The sequence below is a fragment of the Cololabis saira genome, chromosome 4, assembly GCF_033807715.1.
Source record: "Cololabis saira isolate AMF1-May2022 chromosome 4, fColSai1.1, whole genome shotgun sequence".
In the NCBI taxonomy this organism is placed as follows: Eukaryota; Metazoa; Chordata; class Actinopteri; order Beloniformes; family Belonidae; genus Cololabis; species Cololabis saira.
Genome location: NC_084590.1, coordinates 2,468,474 through 2,487,026, shown reverse-complemented (window position 1 = coordinate 2,487,026; position 18,553 = coordinate 2,468,474). Strand labels below are relative to the sequence as shown.

The 18,553-nt window shown below is 40.1% G+C and overlaps 1 protein-coding gene across 4 annotated transcripts in view; it reads right to left on the bottom strand.

The window, feature by feature from the left end:
* Positions 1-18,553, bottom strand: part of usp32 (ubiquitin specific peptidase 32) — a 122,317-nt gene that overhangs the window by 74,984 nt on the left and 28,780 nt on the right. For all 4 annotated transcript variants that reach the window (XM_061718657.1, XM_061718659.1, XM_061718658.1 and 1 more), the window contains exon 2: positions 8,695-8,822. In XM_061718657.1, coding sequence (XP_061574641.1) covers positions 8,695-8,822 — 128 coding nt within the window. The remainder of the gene's footprint in view (positions 1-8,694; positions 8,823-18,553) is intronic.

The following is an 18,553-nucleotide window of genomic DNA, read 5'->3' as shown; positions in this document are numbered from 1 at the left end:
CCTGAATATTGGGTCACGTAAACACCAAACGGAATATCCCCATCAAACGGAACAGGAATTTGTTTTCTGCACATGCTCTGTTCACAAGGAATCCTGGTCTTTTGAGTCCAGGAAGTTCTTATAAACACGGAGAAACCAAGACCAGGAGGAGACTAATCACTTAATAAATGTAAGGAAGGATATGAACATTTCTGCATTTGTAGACGGTAGAAAGTACCGGGACAGCCAGATTTACAAAAACGTGAGTGAAAAGTTGTGCGAAGCAGCATTTGTATGAACGCCAGACCAGATCAAGCACTGCTGGAAGACGCTGAAAAAGACGAACTACAGGATCGAGAAACAAAACCACTTCTACTGGGCTGTTGATTATCCTCCATGCTGCTGCTGCTGTTATTGTTGTTGTTTTGGATTTGGATACAGGAAGAAGAAGCAGAAATGACGGGAATTGCGTCATCACGTTCTCCGTGCGTCGCTGGTTTGATCCAGATATCCCAAATGATTAATTACCATGTATACAGGGATAACCCGTTTGCTCACGCATGGAAACGGAATATTCCCAATGTTTCAGTAACCGGAATATTAACAATAACCCGAATTTTGACTTCATGTAAAACGTAGTCAATGATTGTGGGGTTTTGGAGAGCTGGGAATATGTTGAATACTTTGTTCATCATGGGAGAAGAAGTGGAGGTTGTGGAGGTGTATAAATACCTCAGTGTTCACCTGGACAGCAGACCGGAGTGGAGACACAACACTGATGCTGTTTAGAATAATAATAATAATAATAATAATAATAATACATTTCATTTGTTAGGCGCCTTTCATGGCACTCAAGGTCGCCGTACAACAATCAAAATACAGAAACACAATTTAAACAATAGAGAACAGCAAAGTTTGCAGCAGAACACAAAAGACCACGTAAGTTGTATGGCCGCGTTCAGACTGCAGGCAAATCTGATATATATCTGATTCCTTCTCATATCCGATTTTCAGGGCTGACTGTCCACACTGTTTTTAGCAATTGTCCATATCGGATATGGCTCTGTTCAGACTGGGCCACATCATTGACTGATCTGACGGGTTGCCGTAGCAACGACGCCGGAGCGGAGGCGTCACCCAGCGTGTGTATTGTGTGAAGTCATGTAATTCTTTTATATATATAAAAAATCCCAAAATATCTGTACCGTTTCTGATTGGGTCGGCACTGCGCATCATTTTTAGACATAAAAATGAACGCATACCGCAAAAGTTGTGTGATCGGCGGAGGGACCCGGCGTCCCAGCAAAATGAGAAACAGAGAAAGGTGTTCAGAACAAAACCACCAGCAAACTAACAAACCAACCAACAAAGCTCAGAGTTAACAAAACGAACCAGCAATTAATAACTGGCAGCCCCGCTCCATAACCTGTCCTCCTAGGAGGAGAGGGGCTGACGGGCTGCAGGTTCAGGCTCACAGCGCGACTGAAGGCTGATTTATGGTTCCGCGTTACACCGACGCAGACCTACGGCGTAGGGTACGCGGCGACCCGCACCTACGTGGAAATGCGGTCTTTTTTTCTGCTATTAAAACATGTTGTAATGTGAATTTGCAACACTTAAACTACAAATAATAGTTTTTGACGTGACATCAGAGATTGTACATGCTCTCTGTGAAAGGATGAGTAGCCCCACAACTGGAAATGGGCGGGTGGTTTGGAGCGTCTGGGACAGTCATATCCGATCTGAGTGTTTGGAGCTGTTCAGACTGAGACGCATCTGCCCAAATGAGATATGGATCGGATATGAAACTACCTCCCGGAGGTGGTTTCCATCTGGTTTGCAAAAATCGGATATAATGCGGTTTGGGACTGTTCAGACTTCAAAAGAGTCATCCAGTTTCAATCTGGATGGGCTAAAAATCGGATATTTGCCTGCAGTCTGAACGCGGCCTAAGTGTACTTAGTTGATTTAAATTTCATTTCTGAAACAAACTTCACCAGTAAAGTCAAACATGACATAGACATGTAATGACAACCAAAAATCTTTGTGTATGGAGGTAAAATAAAAAATAAATTAAAAAAAAATTCACTTCAAGCAATAAAAATGATTTAAATCAAAGAAAAAGTGTTTGAATGAAAAAAAAAATTTAAGACTCAAAAAAATGCATTTGAACACTGTTTTCCTTTGATTGGAAATGTTTTATTTGATAGAAGTGAAGTTTTTTTGTTTGAAGCAACTTTTTTGATTGAAATAGTGTTGTTTTGTATTTGGGCCATATTATGGGTAGGACATGTGTGTCTTTATCATTTAATCAAAAAAGAAGTTGCTTCAAAAAAAAAAATATTTTCAATTAAAAAAGATCACTTCAATAAAGTGTTTGAATTTAAAAAAAAATTTTGAGACCCAAAAAATTGCATTTGAACACTGTTTTTTTGGATTGAAAAGCGTTTCCAGCAAGAAGTTGAATATCTTCTCCAAGTCTGTTGTGGAGAGTTCAGTCACATCTGCAGTGGGGAGCAGCATCAGAACCAGAGACTTCAAGAAACCCAACAAACTGATCAAGAAGGCTGGCTCTGTTCTGGAGCCTCTGGAGATGATTGGGAGAAGAAAGATGGTTGATGAAATGAAGAACCTCATGGACAACCCTGAGGTTCCTCTTCACAACAGTGATTCAGCAACAGTGTTTTCATTCAGAGGTTCTTCAGACACAGACCGTTGCAGGAGATCCTTCCTGCCCACACCTTCAAACACTCTTTGAAGAAACGTATACACTGACAATTATATCATATCACATTTCTTCCTGATTGCTACACAAATAATCTGCATGCTTAGAAACAGTCCACCCCATGTATGATTTCACTGGCTAGCACTTCCTGTGTAGCTACAATGTAATTGGCTGATGCTTGCAATGAAGTGTGAAAATTCTTATTGGCACGACAATACTGGACCAGATCAACTTATCCCTAAACTTGACTGAGTGTCAGAAAGACTGAGTGTCAGAAAGACTGAGTGTCAGAAAGACTGAGTGACAGAAAGACTGAGTGGCAGAAAGACTGAGTGTCAGCGTAAACTTTCAGTTTGAGCAACTGGAAAACATCTAAAATGGGAAAGAGCTGTTGTGCGATCGACTGTACTCATAGATTTAGCAAGAAATCAGAGTTATCGTTTTACGGACTGCTGAAAAATAAGATTAAGAGAGACAAATGGATCGCTGCAATTCACAGAAACAACTGGATTCCAGGCACCGAAACGTGGATTTGTGGTTCCCATTTTGTATCAGGTAATGTTGGATTTTTGGGTAGCTAACGTTAAACGGTCTAATCATAAAGTTCGGTGTCCTCATCACTTTAATTTCTACAACAAATCCTGCCTTGAAGTCGGACCAAGCGTCAAGACTTTTGTAAGCCTTCAAGCTTTGCTTCGTGTATTTCCCCGGCGTAGAAATTAAGTACAAATAAATATCAGGAAACTGGATTCGTGTCCAAATATTAATGTCCATGGACCACTGGTTCTAGGGGAAACTGTACCAAATATTAATGTCCATGGAACACTGGTTCTTGGGGTAACTGTACCAAATATTAATGTCCATGGACCACTGGTTCTTGGGGTAACTGTACCAAATATTAATGTCCATGGACCACTGGTTCTTGGTAACTGTACCAAATATTAATGTCCATGGACCACTGGTTCTTGGTAACTGTACCAAATATTAATGTCCATGGACCACTGGTTCTTGGTAACTGTACCAAATATTAATGTCCATGGACCACTGGTTCTTGGTAACTGTACCAAATATTAATGTCCATGGACCACTGGTTCTTGGTAACTGTACCAAATATTAATGTCCATGGACCACTGGTTCTTGGTAACTGTACCAAATATTAATGTCCATGGACCACTGGTTCTTGGTAACTGTACCAAATATTAATGTCCATGGACCACTGGTTCTTGGTAACTGTACCAAATATTAATGTCCATGGACCACTGGTTCTTGGTAACTGTACCAAATATTAATGTCCATGGACCACTGGTTCTTGGTAACTGTACGGGTCACTGTCAAGTGACGTAAATGCAGACCCTTTATAGGGAAGGCCGTAGAAAGTTCAGTCAAATATGAAACAACACCAGTGACAACGTTGGACATCGGTGCCGATGTCTAACACGGCTCAATACCAGATACTGATCCGATACCATTTTTTATCCAAACAAATATAAATGTAATGAACTGTTATTTGTTACAAAAAAATAATTAATTGTGTACCAGCAGTAATACATAATTTTGAAGCAGCATTTTAATTCTCACTAAATAGAGTGAAACCTACAGTAAAGTCGAATGTGGAAATGAACACACATTGAAACAAAATCTATGTTCAAGTCATATGTCAGCATGAAATCTAATGTGAGTGAATTTTCTAATAGATCCCTTTAGTTTTATAATATTCACTTATATACTGTGTCAACACATTATCAGGACTGACATTGGACTGGTGCATCTCTAGTCATTAGTACAGTACATCATTTTACTTTTCAGATGAATATCCCCATTCTTCTTCCTTGGTTTCATTGATGGGAACCACCTATACGCTAGGTACAGCTGTTGTGTTTAGTACATGCTATAGTAAAACTGAGTATGCCACAACTTAACTAGAAACCAGGATGACGGCCGTAATAGACTCTGCTTTTATCACCAACTCTGGGACACAACCTGCAGGTCAGACCAGTGCCGCTGACGTTGACCAAAATGTGGCACATCATCCGACCAGTTTCCAGACTGCACACTTTGCTCACCTATATCATACTGAGAACAATCATTTGGCAAAGTCAGTAAATACTGAGTGTCATTTTCCCAAAATGCCCAGTGCCTGACAGGTATAATTGTAGACTGTGACGAGCCTGAAGCAGCTCTAATCATCTCAGAGGAAACGTGGTTGTTCTGGTGAGAGGACCTTCTCCTCTGCTGTTGATGTCAATACAGGAATGTTGGTTAATATGCATCTTCAACTAACTTTATTTGGTATAATTACATGTGCACATCTTCTTACTTCCATTTCATGGATTTTTGTTTGTATGAATTTGTATATAACTCATTTTAAGATCTGTTCATGACCAGAATTTGTTTTGTTTATGTTTTGTGACGTTTGGATGCATGAAATCTAGGAAGAGAAGGTGGGCGAGTTTCTTTTTTACAACAAAATATATCTATACTGACGGTGGAATACCCCAACACTTTGGGCAACCCCCTTGAGGCCCGGCAAACTGGTCTGTACTGGTCTGGTCTGTACTGTTCTGGGGCCTCATTTATAAGAGTGTGTAGGATTCATACTAAAAGTGCAAGCCGAAAATGGCGGGCGCAAAAAAAAAATTTGGATTTATAAAACCGTGTGCACGCACATTTGCACGCAATGTTCTCTTTATAAATCACAGTCCAGCTGGAAGGTTGCGCAGCTGAATTCGCCTCATATCCTGCCCTCTACACGCCCACTTTCTACCATAAATGGGTAATGCAAAGTAGTATTTGCATATGAATGAGCCTGCTGAGCATGCGCAGTGGCTTCCTGCAGCCTGTTTGGGCGTCAGGATGAATGAACGTGTCGAGCCACCGTGCCACTAAATTTCACGGAGACTGAGATGGAGATGTTGTGGATGAGGTGGAGGACAGGAAAACCACATGGTCACAGTAAAAGTATAAATAGTATAAAATAAAGCAAGTGAGTGGCAGCACGTCGTTGCTGCGCTAAACGCCGTGAGTGCCACTGGGGACAGGGGGGACATGTCCCCCCCACTTTTCAAAATCATGTTTTTGTCCCCACCCAACGGTAGGCTCAGCCTGTAATTGCAAATCATCAAGATGCTGTGCGAAGGTGATGCAAAGACGGCCCGGCAGCCCCGCTCCCCCTCCTCCCCTCTCCCCTCAGTGCTGCTCAAGGAAGAGGAGGTTCCTGGCGTGTCCTGCACCGCGGCTGCAGCAGCACAACCAGCACCAGCACCAGCACCAGCACCAGCACCAGCACCAGCACCAGCACCAGAGTCCTGACTGACGCTGTGCTTCACACACAGAGGGACACGATCAGCGCTATTATATTATAAGTCTGATATGTGATGACATTATTAAAAGTATTACATGAATCTGGCTTCCTTTCACCACCTCACCACCTGCGTCGCCAGTTCCCCATATCTTCAAAATGTTCCTACGGGAGGGTCAGGGTTGGCGTAGAGATACACACATTTTTCGGTTAGTTTTTTCTTTTTAGATCCCAGCCTTTGCGTAGAAGGTGGCTTGCGCATCTTTCAAGCCCTGTTTTGTGCGCAAGCAAGCTTTATAGATGAGGCCCCTGGTCTCTACTGGTCTGCTCTGTACTGGTCTGCTCTGTACTGGTCTGCTCTGGTCTGGCCTGTACTGGTGTATCCCTTTTCCCCACTGCTTGAAAGGTATTTGTCAGGGGCAGTCTATTCTGAACAAGGCTCTTACAACATTAATATTAAAACCGGGACACCTGTGTAGTTCTCTGGCAAAGGCACCAGTGTTTATCACACATCTTTCTAACACACTTTAGCTTTATGGGGTTGTGAAAGCTTTAAATTATCTTCACCTACTTCAACAGCACTGCAATCGCATAAGATTTGAAAAGGTAAGTAGTAATCTTAAGTAATTTGAACTGAATTATTTTTAAATTAGGACATTTAAAAAAAACGGAACTAATTGTTTTCAAAACACATCTTACTCAAAGTACATTCTTCATAGGACATTCTTCTTGGATGACTGATTATGCTTCAACTGGATTTGAACTGACAAAATGTGCAAAAAAACACTGTTCCATTCTGTAACGGCAACCTTGCATCTGGGCTGCTGTCAGCACTAACGGCTGCCATGGTGACGGAAGGGCAACAGCAGAAACAGACGGGCATTAGGACAAATCCTGCAGTGCTCAGTGAAGATGTGGACAGACTGTTGACAGGAGTCTAGGAGCAAATGAAGACTAACTCTGCTCTTAATGATGCACTCCGTCTTCCTGCTCCATCCACAAGCGTTGACACTAAAGGGAATCATGTTGCATCATGCAGTTGGTTTTTGGTGCTGCTGTAATAGTGCTCTCTATGATAAGCACAAGCTACAAAGGTTTTTTGTATTATAGATTCACTGCATTTGTTTAAAAACACAATGCAAAATTAGATGGGTTGTTTGCCCGTGTGTTTTATTAACCATATTTTAAAAGAGCTTTAATACATACTCAAAACCACAGTGATCAGTTTAATTGTCAAGCTCATAGTTTGTCAGATCGTTTACAATCTTTTTTTTTAGGTCTTAACAAACAGTATGTCCTTTCTGCAATCTCACTGAAAGGTTAACATTTTCATCCATCCATCCATCCATCCATTATTGTCCTTTTCAGGGTCACGGGGGTCTGCTGGAGCCTATCCCAGCTTAACATTTTCAATATACTCAATTCACACCAAACTTGAAGAGGAAAAGCTCAGGGCCAAGAACTGCAATGTAATTCATGCTCATGTGCACTGTACCGGATTTCACTTTGAGACATCAAAATAAGGTCATGATTTAAATAAATAAATAAAAAGTCAAACCAGTAACACTGAAGGACTGTTGGTCTATAGACAAAGGCCTCAACCCTAACTTAAGGAAATATGGTGGTTGAAATCACAGCGACGCTAGGCGCACGTTCGGAACAGAAATTGGAACCAAAAATGAATATTTTTGAAGTATAGCTGGAGTTTACTGCACACTGCTACACCTCCAGCGTAAGCTGATTTGTCCAAATTCCCTTCTGAAAACACTACAAATCGTTTTGATCCTTTTACAAATGATCTTATCAGATCTGATTTGCCCAAAAGAACATTTGAGTTGAATCAATCTCAAGTTGTAATTATTCAAAATAATGGATCCTACATCCAAACCGAATGTGTAGGGAGAAACAATAAAAAAAAAAAAAGAAAATTCTCACGCACTCAGGAAATTAAATTATCTGATGATATAGTTCTATGAACAGTTATTGACACTTTATTTAATTGAATAGACTACTTCCATATTTACTGAATTTACCCAGGAAACAAATAACGGACACATATGACTCATGTCATTTCTCAAGAAGTAAAATTCAGCTGAAGGCGTAGTGGGCCGTTCCTTCACCTCAAAAACCACTACAGGACTGTCTCAAAAAATTTGAATATTGTGATTTTCTGTAATGCAATTACAAAAATAAAAATGTCATACATTCTGGATTCATTACAAATCAACTGAAATATTACAAGCCTTTTATTATTTTAATATTGCTGATCATGGTTTACAGCTTAAGAAAACTCAAATATCCTATCTCAAAAAATTAGAATATTCTGTGAATCTTAATCTTAAACTGTAAACCATAATCAGCAATATTAAAATAATAAAAGGCTTGCAATATTTCAGTTGATTTGTAATGAATCCAGAATATATGACATTTTTGTTTTTTTTAATTGCATTACAGAAAATAAAAGAACTTTATCACAATATTCTAATTTTCTGAGACAGTCCTGTATATATGATCATGTGGACCCATTACAGAAAAAGCAACATTGTATTAATTATATTCCTGATTATGAATAACTTGTGCAGATTACAGGGGACGGCCTCCACATACAGTAGGATGAAACTGGAATTTCCTGGTAATCATGAACCATCGTCACATATTTAAATACAGCGTACATTCCATCAGTGTGGCTTACCTCTGCAACTTTAGGGGGAACTCCATCTCCCAGCACTTCCCTGTAGAAGCACTGCTGGGTCATGTAATACGAGAGGCCGCTGGTCCTCTTGAAAGCATCTTTCAGCCGCTTCAGTTCCACATCGGTAACTGGAGGGGAACAGAAAGACGAGAGCGTGAGTAAATGAGGAGATCCAAATGATTCTTATACTTGTGCGCTACATGTCTACGTGTCTCTCCATAGAGAAAAATAAAAGCTTTCATACGCAACAATAGTCAGTGTACGTGGTAGTCTTTCCTCACTCAGCTGTCCACTGTGAAACCGTTCTTACAAAAGGTCTGCTGATCATTCACAAACAGATTTAAAGGGGACCTATTATGAAAAACACGTTTTTTCTTGCTTTACCATATATAAAGTGGTCTCCCCTCACCCTGCCAACACAGAAAAGATGGAAAGCAACCAAATTCTGCAGAGTCTGTTCACCCCGTCCGGCTGAATCTTCCAGTGTCATGTGACTTCTACGAGCCGTTCAGATTCTGCGCCTATGGTGACGTCACCATAGGAGCAGATTTCCATAGGTCTCGTCTCCTCCGCTGCTGAAACCACACCCACAACTAACTCCGCCGGCTGGAGCTTCACCATTGTTCAGAAGCGGTGGCTGTTTCCACAACGAGGGACAGTTTTTGCATCGACATTTACCCTCATAAAAGGATCAGTACCAACAGCACGGACCCGGCAACTGCACATGAGTCAGCGGTAAGTGACGTTATTTTTTTATGTTATTTATATTTGTCTACAAGTATGATCTTTGCATGGGCTAAGTATTTAGCTCCGGAGCTGCTCACCGGACCGGACAGCAGCTCCGGCGGCTCCAGTGTTCCCTAACGGAGCCACTCACTCGTTAGGGAACACCGGAGCTCTATTAGTAATACATTTTTCTACTGTTGATGGTTTCAGATCTTCCAAGCACCTGAAGCTTCAACGACACCTTCAGGAGACGCACGGTCCTTCCTTGAGCCAGCAATAGTGCATACATGTTATTTATATACAACTTATGTTTTATTTTTTTAACAATAAAGTTGCCATTTGTGAACATTCAGTGTTGTGATTTCTTTACCGTTAACATGATTCATTTGTCTTGTAACATAAGAAATGAAATGATGAGGAATCTGAGTAAATAACTGTGGTGTAACTGTTTACAATTCAATTAAATCTTCCTGTGTGAAGACGAGGTGACCCGTTCCCTCTTCAGGGAACTAAAGGCTGATTTATGGTTCTGTGTTACACCAACGCAGAGCCTACGGCGTAGGGTACGCGTCGATTTAACGCAGAACCGTAAATTAGGCTTTAAGATCCGTTTACACCTTGTAACTGAATGAGAGCATCCAAATATCGCGTTGAGCTGCGTGACATCGGACGCTCTCTGTCCACACTGAAACCATTAAACTCTCTCTGTCCACACTGAAACCATTAAACTCTCTCTGTCCACACTGAAACTGTTAAACTCGCTCTGTCCACACTGAAACCGTTAAAACACGCTCTGTCCACACTGAAACCGTTAAAACTCTCTCTGTCCACACTGAAACTGTTAAACTCTCTCTGTCCACACTGAAACCATTAAACTCGCTCTGTCCATACTGAAACCGTTAAACTCTCTCTGTCCACACTGAAACCGTTAAACTCTCTCTGTCCACACTGAAACCGTTAAACTCTCTCTGTCCACACTGAAACTGTTAAACTCTCTGTCCACACTGAAACTGTTAAACTCTCTCTGTCCACACTGAAACTGTTAAACTCTCTCTGTCCACACTGAAACCGTTAAACTCTCTCTGTCCACACTGAAACTGTTAAACTCTCTCTGTCCACACTGAAACCGTTAAACTCTCTCTGTCCACACTGAAACCGTTAAACTCTCTCTGTCCACACTGAAACTGTTAAACTCTCTCTGTCCACACTGAAACTGTTAAACTCTCTCTGTCCACACTGAAACCATTAAACTCTCTCTGTCCACACTGAAACCATTAAACTCGCTCTGTCCATACTGAAACCGTTAAACTCTCTCTGTCCACACTGAAACCGTTAAACTCTCTCTGTCCACACTGAAACCGTTAAACTCTCTCTGTCCACACTGAAACTGTTAAACTCTCTGTCCACACTGAAACTGTTAAACTCTCTCTGTCCACACTGAAACTGTTAAACTCTCTCTGTCCACACTGAAACCGTTAAACTCTCTCTGTCCACACTGAAACTGTTAAACTCTCTCTGTCCACACTGAAACCGTTAAACTCTCTCTGTCCACACTGAAACCGTTAAACTCTCTCTGTCCACACTGAAACTGTTAAACTCGCTCTGTCCACACTGAAACCGTTAAAACTCTCTCTGTCCACACTGAAACTGTTAAACTCTCTCTGTCCACACTGAAACCGTTAAACTCTCTCTGTCCACACTGAAACCATTAAACTCTCTCTGTCCACACTGAAACCGTTAAACTCTCTCTGTCCACACTGAAACTGTTAAACTCTCTCTGTCCACACTGAAACTGTTAAACTCTCTCTGTCCACACTGAAACTGTTAAACTCTCTCTGTCCACACTGAAACTGTTAAACTCTCTCTGTCCACACTGAAACTGTTAAACTCGCGGCCAGTTAGGACAGTCCAATACAAAAAAATAAAGCAATGGAATTGATTTTGTCGCAGAAGCTTATCGCATGGGACACGCTTTGTGTATGCAGCCGCTGCTCTTCTCCCTGGAGAGGCTTTGTTCCCTCCCCTGCTACACGTCATTCAAGCAGCCAATCAGCACAGACCCTCATTATCATAGCCTCCCCTCCTCTCAGGATCACTCACAGATAATGAGGTTAGAAGCGGTAAAACTAGAGACATGGCCCACAGGCTGAATTTCTGATTTATGTAGAAATTAGATTGTTTTTAAGACATTCAAGGAGTGTTTAAAATATACATTAAATGCCATAATAGGTCCCCTTTAAATATTTAATATGTACCTATAGGAGGACGTGGAGTGAGACGAACATTTCCATCCGGTCATTTTTTACTCAAAAATTAAATAATCCAATCCCAAAACACTATTGCATGGTTCAAAGTTTCTATCGGGACCTGCAGTACTTTGAATTTATTGTGAAGGACATCTGATATGAACCCGGTGTGAATGCTCCATATCTGTCATGAGTCCAAATATCTATATTTCAGGAAGCACAGGGGTCGTGGGATAATGCAAATCCCAGTAGTTCAGAGATGTGGAAGGAGTTTGGGCTTTTTTTAATGTGTTTTTATCTTTAATTAGGTTCAGTACTATCACCAGCCGGGCAGGTCAAAGCCTCCAGCCACAAAACCAAAGACCTTTATTTGTCCCACAGTGGGGAAATTGCATTTTCTGCAAGAGCAAAAAACAAGAGCACAAGCAGTCAAATAAGAAAGACAAAACTAGCAAAAATATCTAAAGTAAATAATAATTTTCTTATTTAAAATATTAAAAAGGATCAACTTGTTTATCTAAATACTCAAATATGCTTATGTATGTGGCTACGGGTATGTACAATATAGAGACATCAATAAATACTCAATAAAGTGACTGGTGTATATTGCAGTTGTGTAGACTGAAGTCCTCGTAATCCCTGCCCATCATTCGTTCAGGACGGTGGCCGAGACCCGCCATTGCTGCAAATAAAAGTAACGCTGCAAACAGAAACAAACGCCGCTGCAAATTAAAGAAACGCTGCAAATAAAAACAAACGCTGCTGCAAATAAAATAAACGCTTTGCAAATAAAATAAACGCTGCAAATAAAAAGAAACGCACCTGCAAATAAAATAAACGCCGCTGCAAATAAAAAAACTACGCAAAGAAATTACCGGGGACTATTTTTGCAGATGCACCGGTGTTTTTTTACGTGAGAGGAGAAGAAGACGAAGAGGAAGTGAAAAGGAAGAAATAAGAAGAGCGAGGAATAAGAAGAACAACGAACAAGAAAATAAGTGAAAAGTTTAGTGTTCAACGTCGCTACGTGTAATTTTTTTCGTCTTCTTCTTCTCCTCTCACGTAAAAAACACCGGTGCATCAGCAAAAATAGTCCCCGGTAATTCACTTCTGTTGTGGCTTTTTTATTTGCGTCGTTTTTTTATTTTATTTGCAGCGGGGTTTCTTTATATTTGCAGCATTTCTTTTATTTGCAGCGTTTATTTTATTTGCTAAGCGTTTATTTTATTTGCAGCGGCGTTTGTTTCTGTTTGCAGCGTTACTTTTATTTTCAGCAATGGCGGGTCTCGGCCACCGTAGCTCAGCCTCAATACTGACAGAAGTATCACAGCTACTACTGACACTTCCATAAAGCTCTCAAAGAACCTGGGTTTCATCTTTGATGATCATATCCTTCTCTCTGACCATTTTGCGTTGATGTTCCAGTTGTGCCGCTTTGCTCTCTACACCATTTAAAAAATAAGACCTTACATGGCTCAACATGCAACTCAGCTCCTGATACAGGCCATGGTTATATTAATGTCCTCCTAGCCAGTCTTCCAGCTGGTGCAATCAAACTTCTTATAAAAAGGTCCAGAATGCAGTGGGGCGTCTGGTCTTTATTCAATCCGGACGGGCACACATCACACTTGTGTTCATTGAGCTTCACCGGCGACCTGTGGCTGCTCCAATTAAACAAGTCTCTGTCACTTCCGTACGACGCAGTATTAGGGCCAAACTAAGACAAAATTGAAATTACAAAAATGAAGTCATAATAATATGAGAATAAAGTTGTAAAATTACCAGAATAAAGTCATAATGTTGTGAGAATAAATTTGTAATATTACGAGAATAAAGTCGTAATATTTTGAGAATAAAGTCATAATATTACGAGAATAAAGTCGTAATATTAAATATATTATAAATATAACTTCACAAGATGCTCAATATTCTTCATTTTAACACAGGGAGAAGATGCTCTTCCTGTTAAAGTTCTCATAAATTAACACTTTATTCTCGTAATATTACGACTTTATTCTTGTAATATTACGACTTTATTCTATTACGACTTTATTCTCGCAACATTATGACTTTACCCTCGTAATATTACGACTTTATTCTCGTAATATTACGACTTTATTCTCGTAATATTACGACTTTATTCTTGTAATATTACGACTTTATTCTATTACGACTTTATTCTCGTAATGTTACGACTTTTTTCTCGTAATGTTACGACTTTATTCTCGTAATATTACGACTTTATTCTTGTAATATTACGACTTTATTCTATTACGACTTTATTCTCGTAATGTTACGACTTTTTTCTCGTAATGTTACGACTTTATTCTCGTAATGTTTCGACTTTATTCTCATTATATTATGACTTTATTGTCGTAATTTTGTAATTTATTTCGTCTTAGTTTGGCCCTAATACTCCGTGGTACTTCTGGAACTGCTTCTATGAACTTGATTGTTAAGAGCACTGCACTCCTCACCAGAACAGTGACGGACCTCGCCCGCTCCTCACACGAGCTGTTCTCAGTCGAGACTCTTCTTTCACATCATTCCTCAACGCTGGAACCAGTTACGTGTGGCCACCAGAGCAGAGTCATCCCTCTCTACGTTCAAGAAGGAGTTGAAAACCTTCCTCTTCCAGGAACACCTCCTCTCGTCAACTGCCTTCTCCCTTAAACATTTTTTAGAATGCTGACATTCAATTACATTTTATTTATATAGTCTATTACAACAGAAGTTGTCTTACTTATCCGCAACTACTTTGTCACTTACGAAGTTACTGAGTGCGTTTACATGGGAAGTTTAATTCCTCTTTAATTCAGAATTAAAATGTAATTCGATTTAAAATGAGTAAAATGACCATGTAAACACCTAATTCTGAATGAGAATGGCCATTCCGAATTAAACTAAATTCCCGAAGTAAGTGGCTGGCAATGACAACCGTTACGTTCAAAAGGCAAACCTCATGGATATAATGACATGAAAATGACAAAACTGCAGCCATTAACGTCAACAATTATGCACTTCATAAAATCTACATTCAAAAGTCTTCTGTTAATGTTCACACACCTCCCAGCACACGTGTGTGTGCACAACAGATATCATGACTAGGCCCCAGCTGCAACAATTACCTTGCTTGTTCTGCTACTGCAGTGAAAAAAATACACTATTGTCTTTGCATCCAGATCAAACCCTCATAGAACTTTCCAGATCCAGTAGCACGTTCTGTCCCGTGCTGGGAGCCAACACTGCTTCAGCAGCGCTGAAGGGGCTCAGTCTGCACAAATCCAAGCACCAATCGCCCCAAAATATTTGATATTAGCTGTTTTGGTTTAACAATAATTTAAATGCATCAAAGATTTCACAGGCATAAAAAAAAAGAAAAGGAAACAGCTTTACTTTGTTTCATACATACTAGGGGTGTAACGATACACTAATCTCACGATACGGTACGATATTATAGCAGTATTTTTTTAACAACCTTGCATGAGGAACATATGACTGGAAAAAATTGTCTTTTATTTGAAAGACACAAAATACAAAACAATACTGTGTGTTTGTCCTATTGTTACAGTTAATGCTTTATAACTGTTTAAGTTTTAAAGAGAAAGCCAGGCCAACCATTTTCCACAAACTGAACTAAAAGTAAATGTCAGGTTTGCATTATGCATCTTCAGTTTCAGACAAGTACAAATATTTAGACACAAACTGAATAGTTTCTCTCATGTATGATTTGACTTTTTTCTTTTCCAGAAATGTAATAACTAAAATTAAATAAATAAAAGTAAATAAATACATACAATTTTACATCATAAACAGATTGATTCATGCTCACCTTATAAGTGTAAGAGGAGATTTATTTTTGTTAAGAAGGTTATTTTGGTAATTCAGGGTTGATTATTTTATAAATATATTCTTTATATTGTGATGTAAATCAGGGACTATAATGACACTAGTCAGTTTATCTGTAGTGATTAGTCTGTTTTAGATTGGGCGGAGTGATACGCCACAGTACGGCACTAGGTGCTGTGTTGATGTTCTAAAATCCTACACTGTTGAGGGACATTAAAGTACACTGGAACTCAGCAGAAGTTTCCCCGTGTTTATCCTACTCACCACCCCAAAAAGGTTTAATTAATAAGGTAAGGCTTAACTCTACACCAGCCTTACATCAGTAAAAGTTCAGAGCTCAAAACCCTGCAAGAGTCCCGTGATCGGGACCAAAACGGTACTAGTTTCTTCTGAGCAGAGGAAGATTTTGGTCCGGGGTTAAGGCGCGGTCGTTACTAACACAATAGATTAATATTAATAACCCAATATCACGATACAGTTTGTCACCTCCACGACACGTATCGTGACGTTTTTGTATCGCGAAATTTCGTGGCACGATATATTGTTACACCCCTAATACATATACAAATATAATTATATAAAGAGGTAGGATTAAAAGTCAACCGAAACTTTGTGTGTTTTTTGTTTAAAAAGTGGCTCTAAGTGTAACCCGAAAGGCTAAGCAAATGGTGGGGACGTGTGCACCAGCCGGACACACACTTTATTCTTCTGAAAAAGCTCTAATTTCCTTTAATTTGGCTGCGTCACATTATCCTGCAGCTGAACTTCAGAGGCAAAGAGACAACTCTATAAAGTGTTTACACACAACTGGATCTAAAGAATGAGTACATACACATACAACTATAAAATAAAGAGTAAAACAAATAATCACAGCCAATTAGCATGTGTAACATTGATAAAATTACAGAGGAGAGAGTAAGACTGTAGTCAAAGTATTTAGTCAGTCACCAATTATTCAAGTTGTCCCACTTAAAAAGATGAGAGGCCTGTAATTTCCTTCATAGGTAACTTCACTAATCACATTGTAGGATTTTTACTGAATTCATTGGTAAATTCCTTGGTAAAGTATTTGGTCACCTACAAAAAAAGCAAGATTTCTGTCTTTCACAGACCTGTAACTTCTTCTTTAAGAGTCTCCTCTGTCCTCCATTCGTTACCTGTATTAATGGCACCTGTTTTAACTGGTTATCAGTATAAAAGACACCTGTTTTAACTGGTTATCAGTATAAAAGACACCTGTTTTAACTGGTTATCAGTATAAAAGACACCTGTTTTAACTGGTTATCAGTATAAAAGACACCTGTTTTAACTGGTTATCAGTATAAAGACACCTGTCCACAACCTCAAACAGTCACACTCCAAACTCCACTATGGACAAGACCAAAGAGCTGTCAAAGGACGAGAGAAACTAAATTGTAGACCTGCACCAGCTGGGAAGACGGAATCTGCAATACAGTATGTAGCAGCTTGGTGTGAAGAAATCAACTGTGGGAGCAATTATTAGAAAATGGAAGAAATACAAGACACTGATAATCTCCCTCCATCTGGGGCTCCAAGATCTCACCCGTGGGGTAAAAATGATCACCAGAACGGTGAGTAAAGATCCCAGAACCACACAGGGACCTAGTGAAGGACCTGCAGAGAGCTGGACCAGGGTAACAAAGGAACCATCAGTAACACACTACCATCAGGGACTCAGAAGTTTGACCTCTGTCATTGCCAACAAAGGGTATATAACAAAGTATTGAGATGAACTTTTGTAATTGACCAAACACTTATTTTCCACTATAATTTGCAAATACATTCTTTAAAAATCAGACAATGTGATTTTCTGGATTTTTTTTTTTTTATTTATTCTGTCTCTCATAGTTGAGATCAGTGTTTCCGCTAGAAAAAATTGGCACCGGACAATGTGACCGGCAGGGTTTCAATTTACCGGACAAATGTTTGAAATTCCGGTCACATAGGCTATATGAATTTATTGAGGTTAAAAATAAATCATATGCAGTAGTACGATATCGATGCAAGTCATTTAATAGTATTTTTATTGAAAAACAGGGTATTTAAAATAAAATAAGTCCCGTCAATTGACTCGCGAGCGTAACTTCAAAAAATAAATAAATATTGCAGAAGCTTGCGCGTAACCTACGGCGTAAGGTACGCGGCGACGCGTACTCTACGCACACGTGGATGTCGGCGCCGCAGCTCCGCTTCCTCCCGGCTCCCGGCTCCCGGCACCGAGGCTCGGCGTGTCCCTCCGCGGTACTCCCGGGGACTCTAGCCCCGCAGCACCAGTGAGTATTTTCACCGGACATTTTGACCGGAGAGATTATAAAATACCGGACTTCGGCATATTTTACCGGACAAAGTCCGGCAATTACCGGACAACGGAAACCCTGGTTGAGATATACCTGTGATGGAAATGACAGGCCTCTCTTATCTTTTTAAGTGGGAGAACTTGCACAACTGGTGTCTGACTAAATACTTTTTTGCCCCACTGTATATCAACAAAGCTGTTTGTGCCATGAATTGTTCAATTAAAAGAGCAAAAACATGGGTCAAGGAATGGAATAGCACAAGAGGTAGCAGAGTGTCCAAGCAACAGAGAAAGTTAAACGTTACTGAACAATCCTTTGCGATGAAAGAGGAGCTGGCTCCCGTGCATGTGTCCCCCCTGGGGATTCCCTCCAGAACAGTGTCCTCACCTTCAGCAGCCTCGCTCATTTTTCATTATTGACTAAATTAATGTTAATTTAGCATCATCTGTATGCAGCTGATTGTAGTTCTAAGGGTGCTATCAGACCTGTGGCCCGTTTGTTTTGTTCCGATTCAGGGGCTAAATCGATACAGTTGTTTGGTTTTTGGAGTTTGTGTTCACAAGGCTGTAGCGGTTCAAAGCTGTTAACAAATGCCATGAACCAACTGTTCTCTCATTGGTCAGAAATGAACGCAGAAGGAGTTTCCTCTTCCGTACCCCGGGAAAAACAACAACTATGGAGCATCGTAACCACAGTTATGAGTGAGTTGTGTGGGTTACT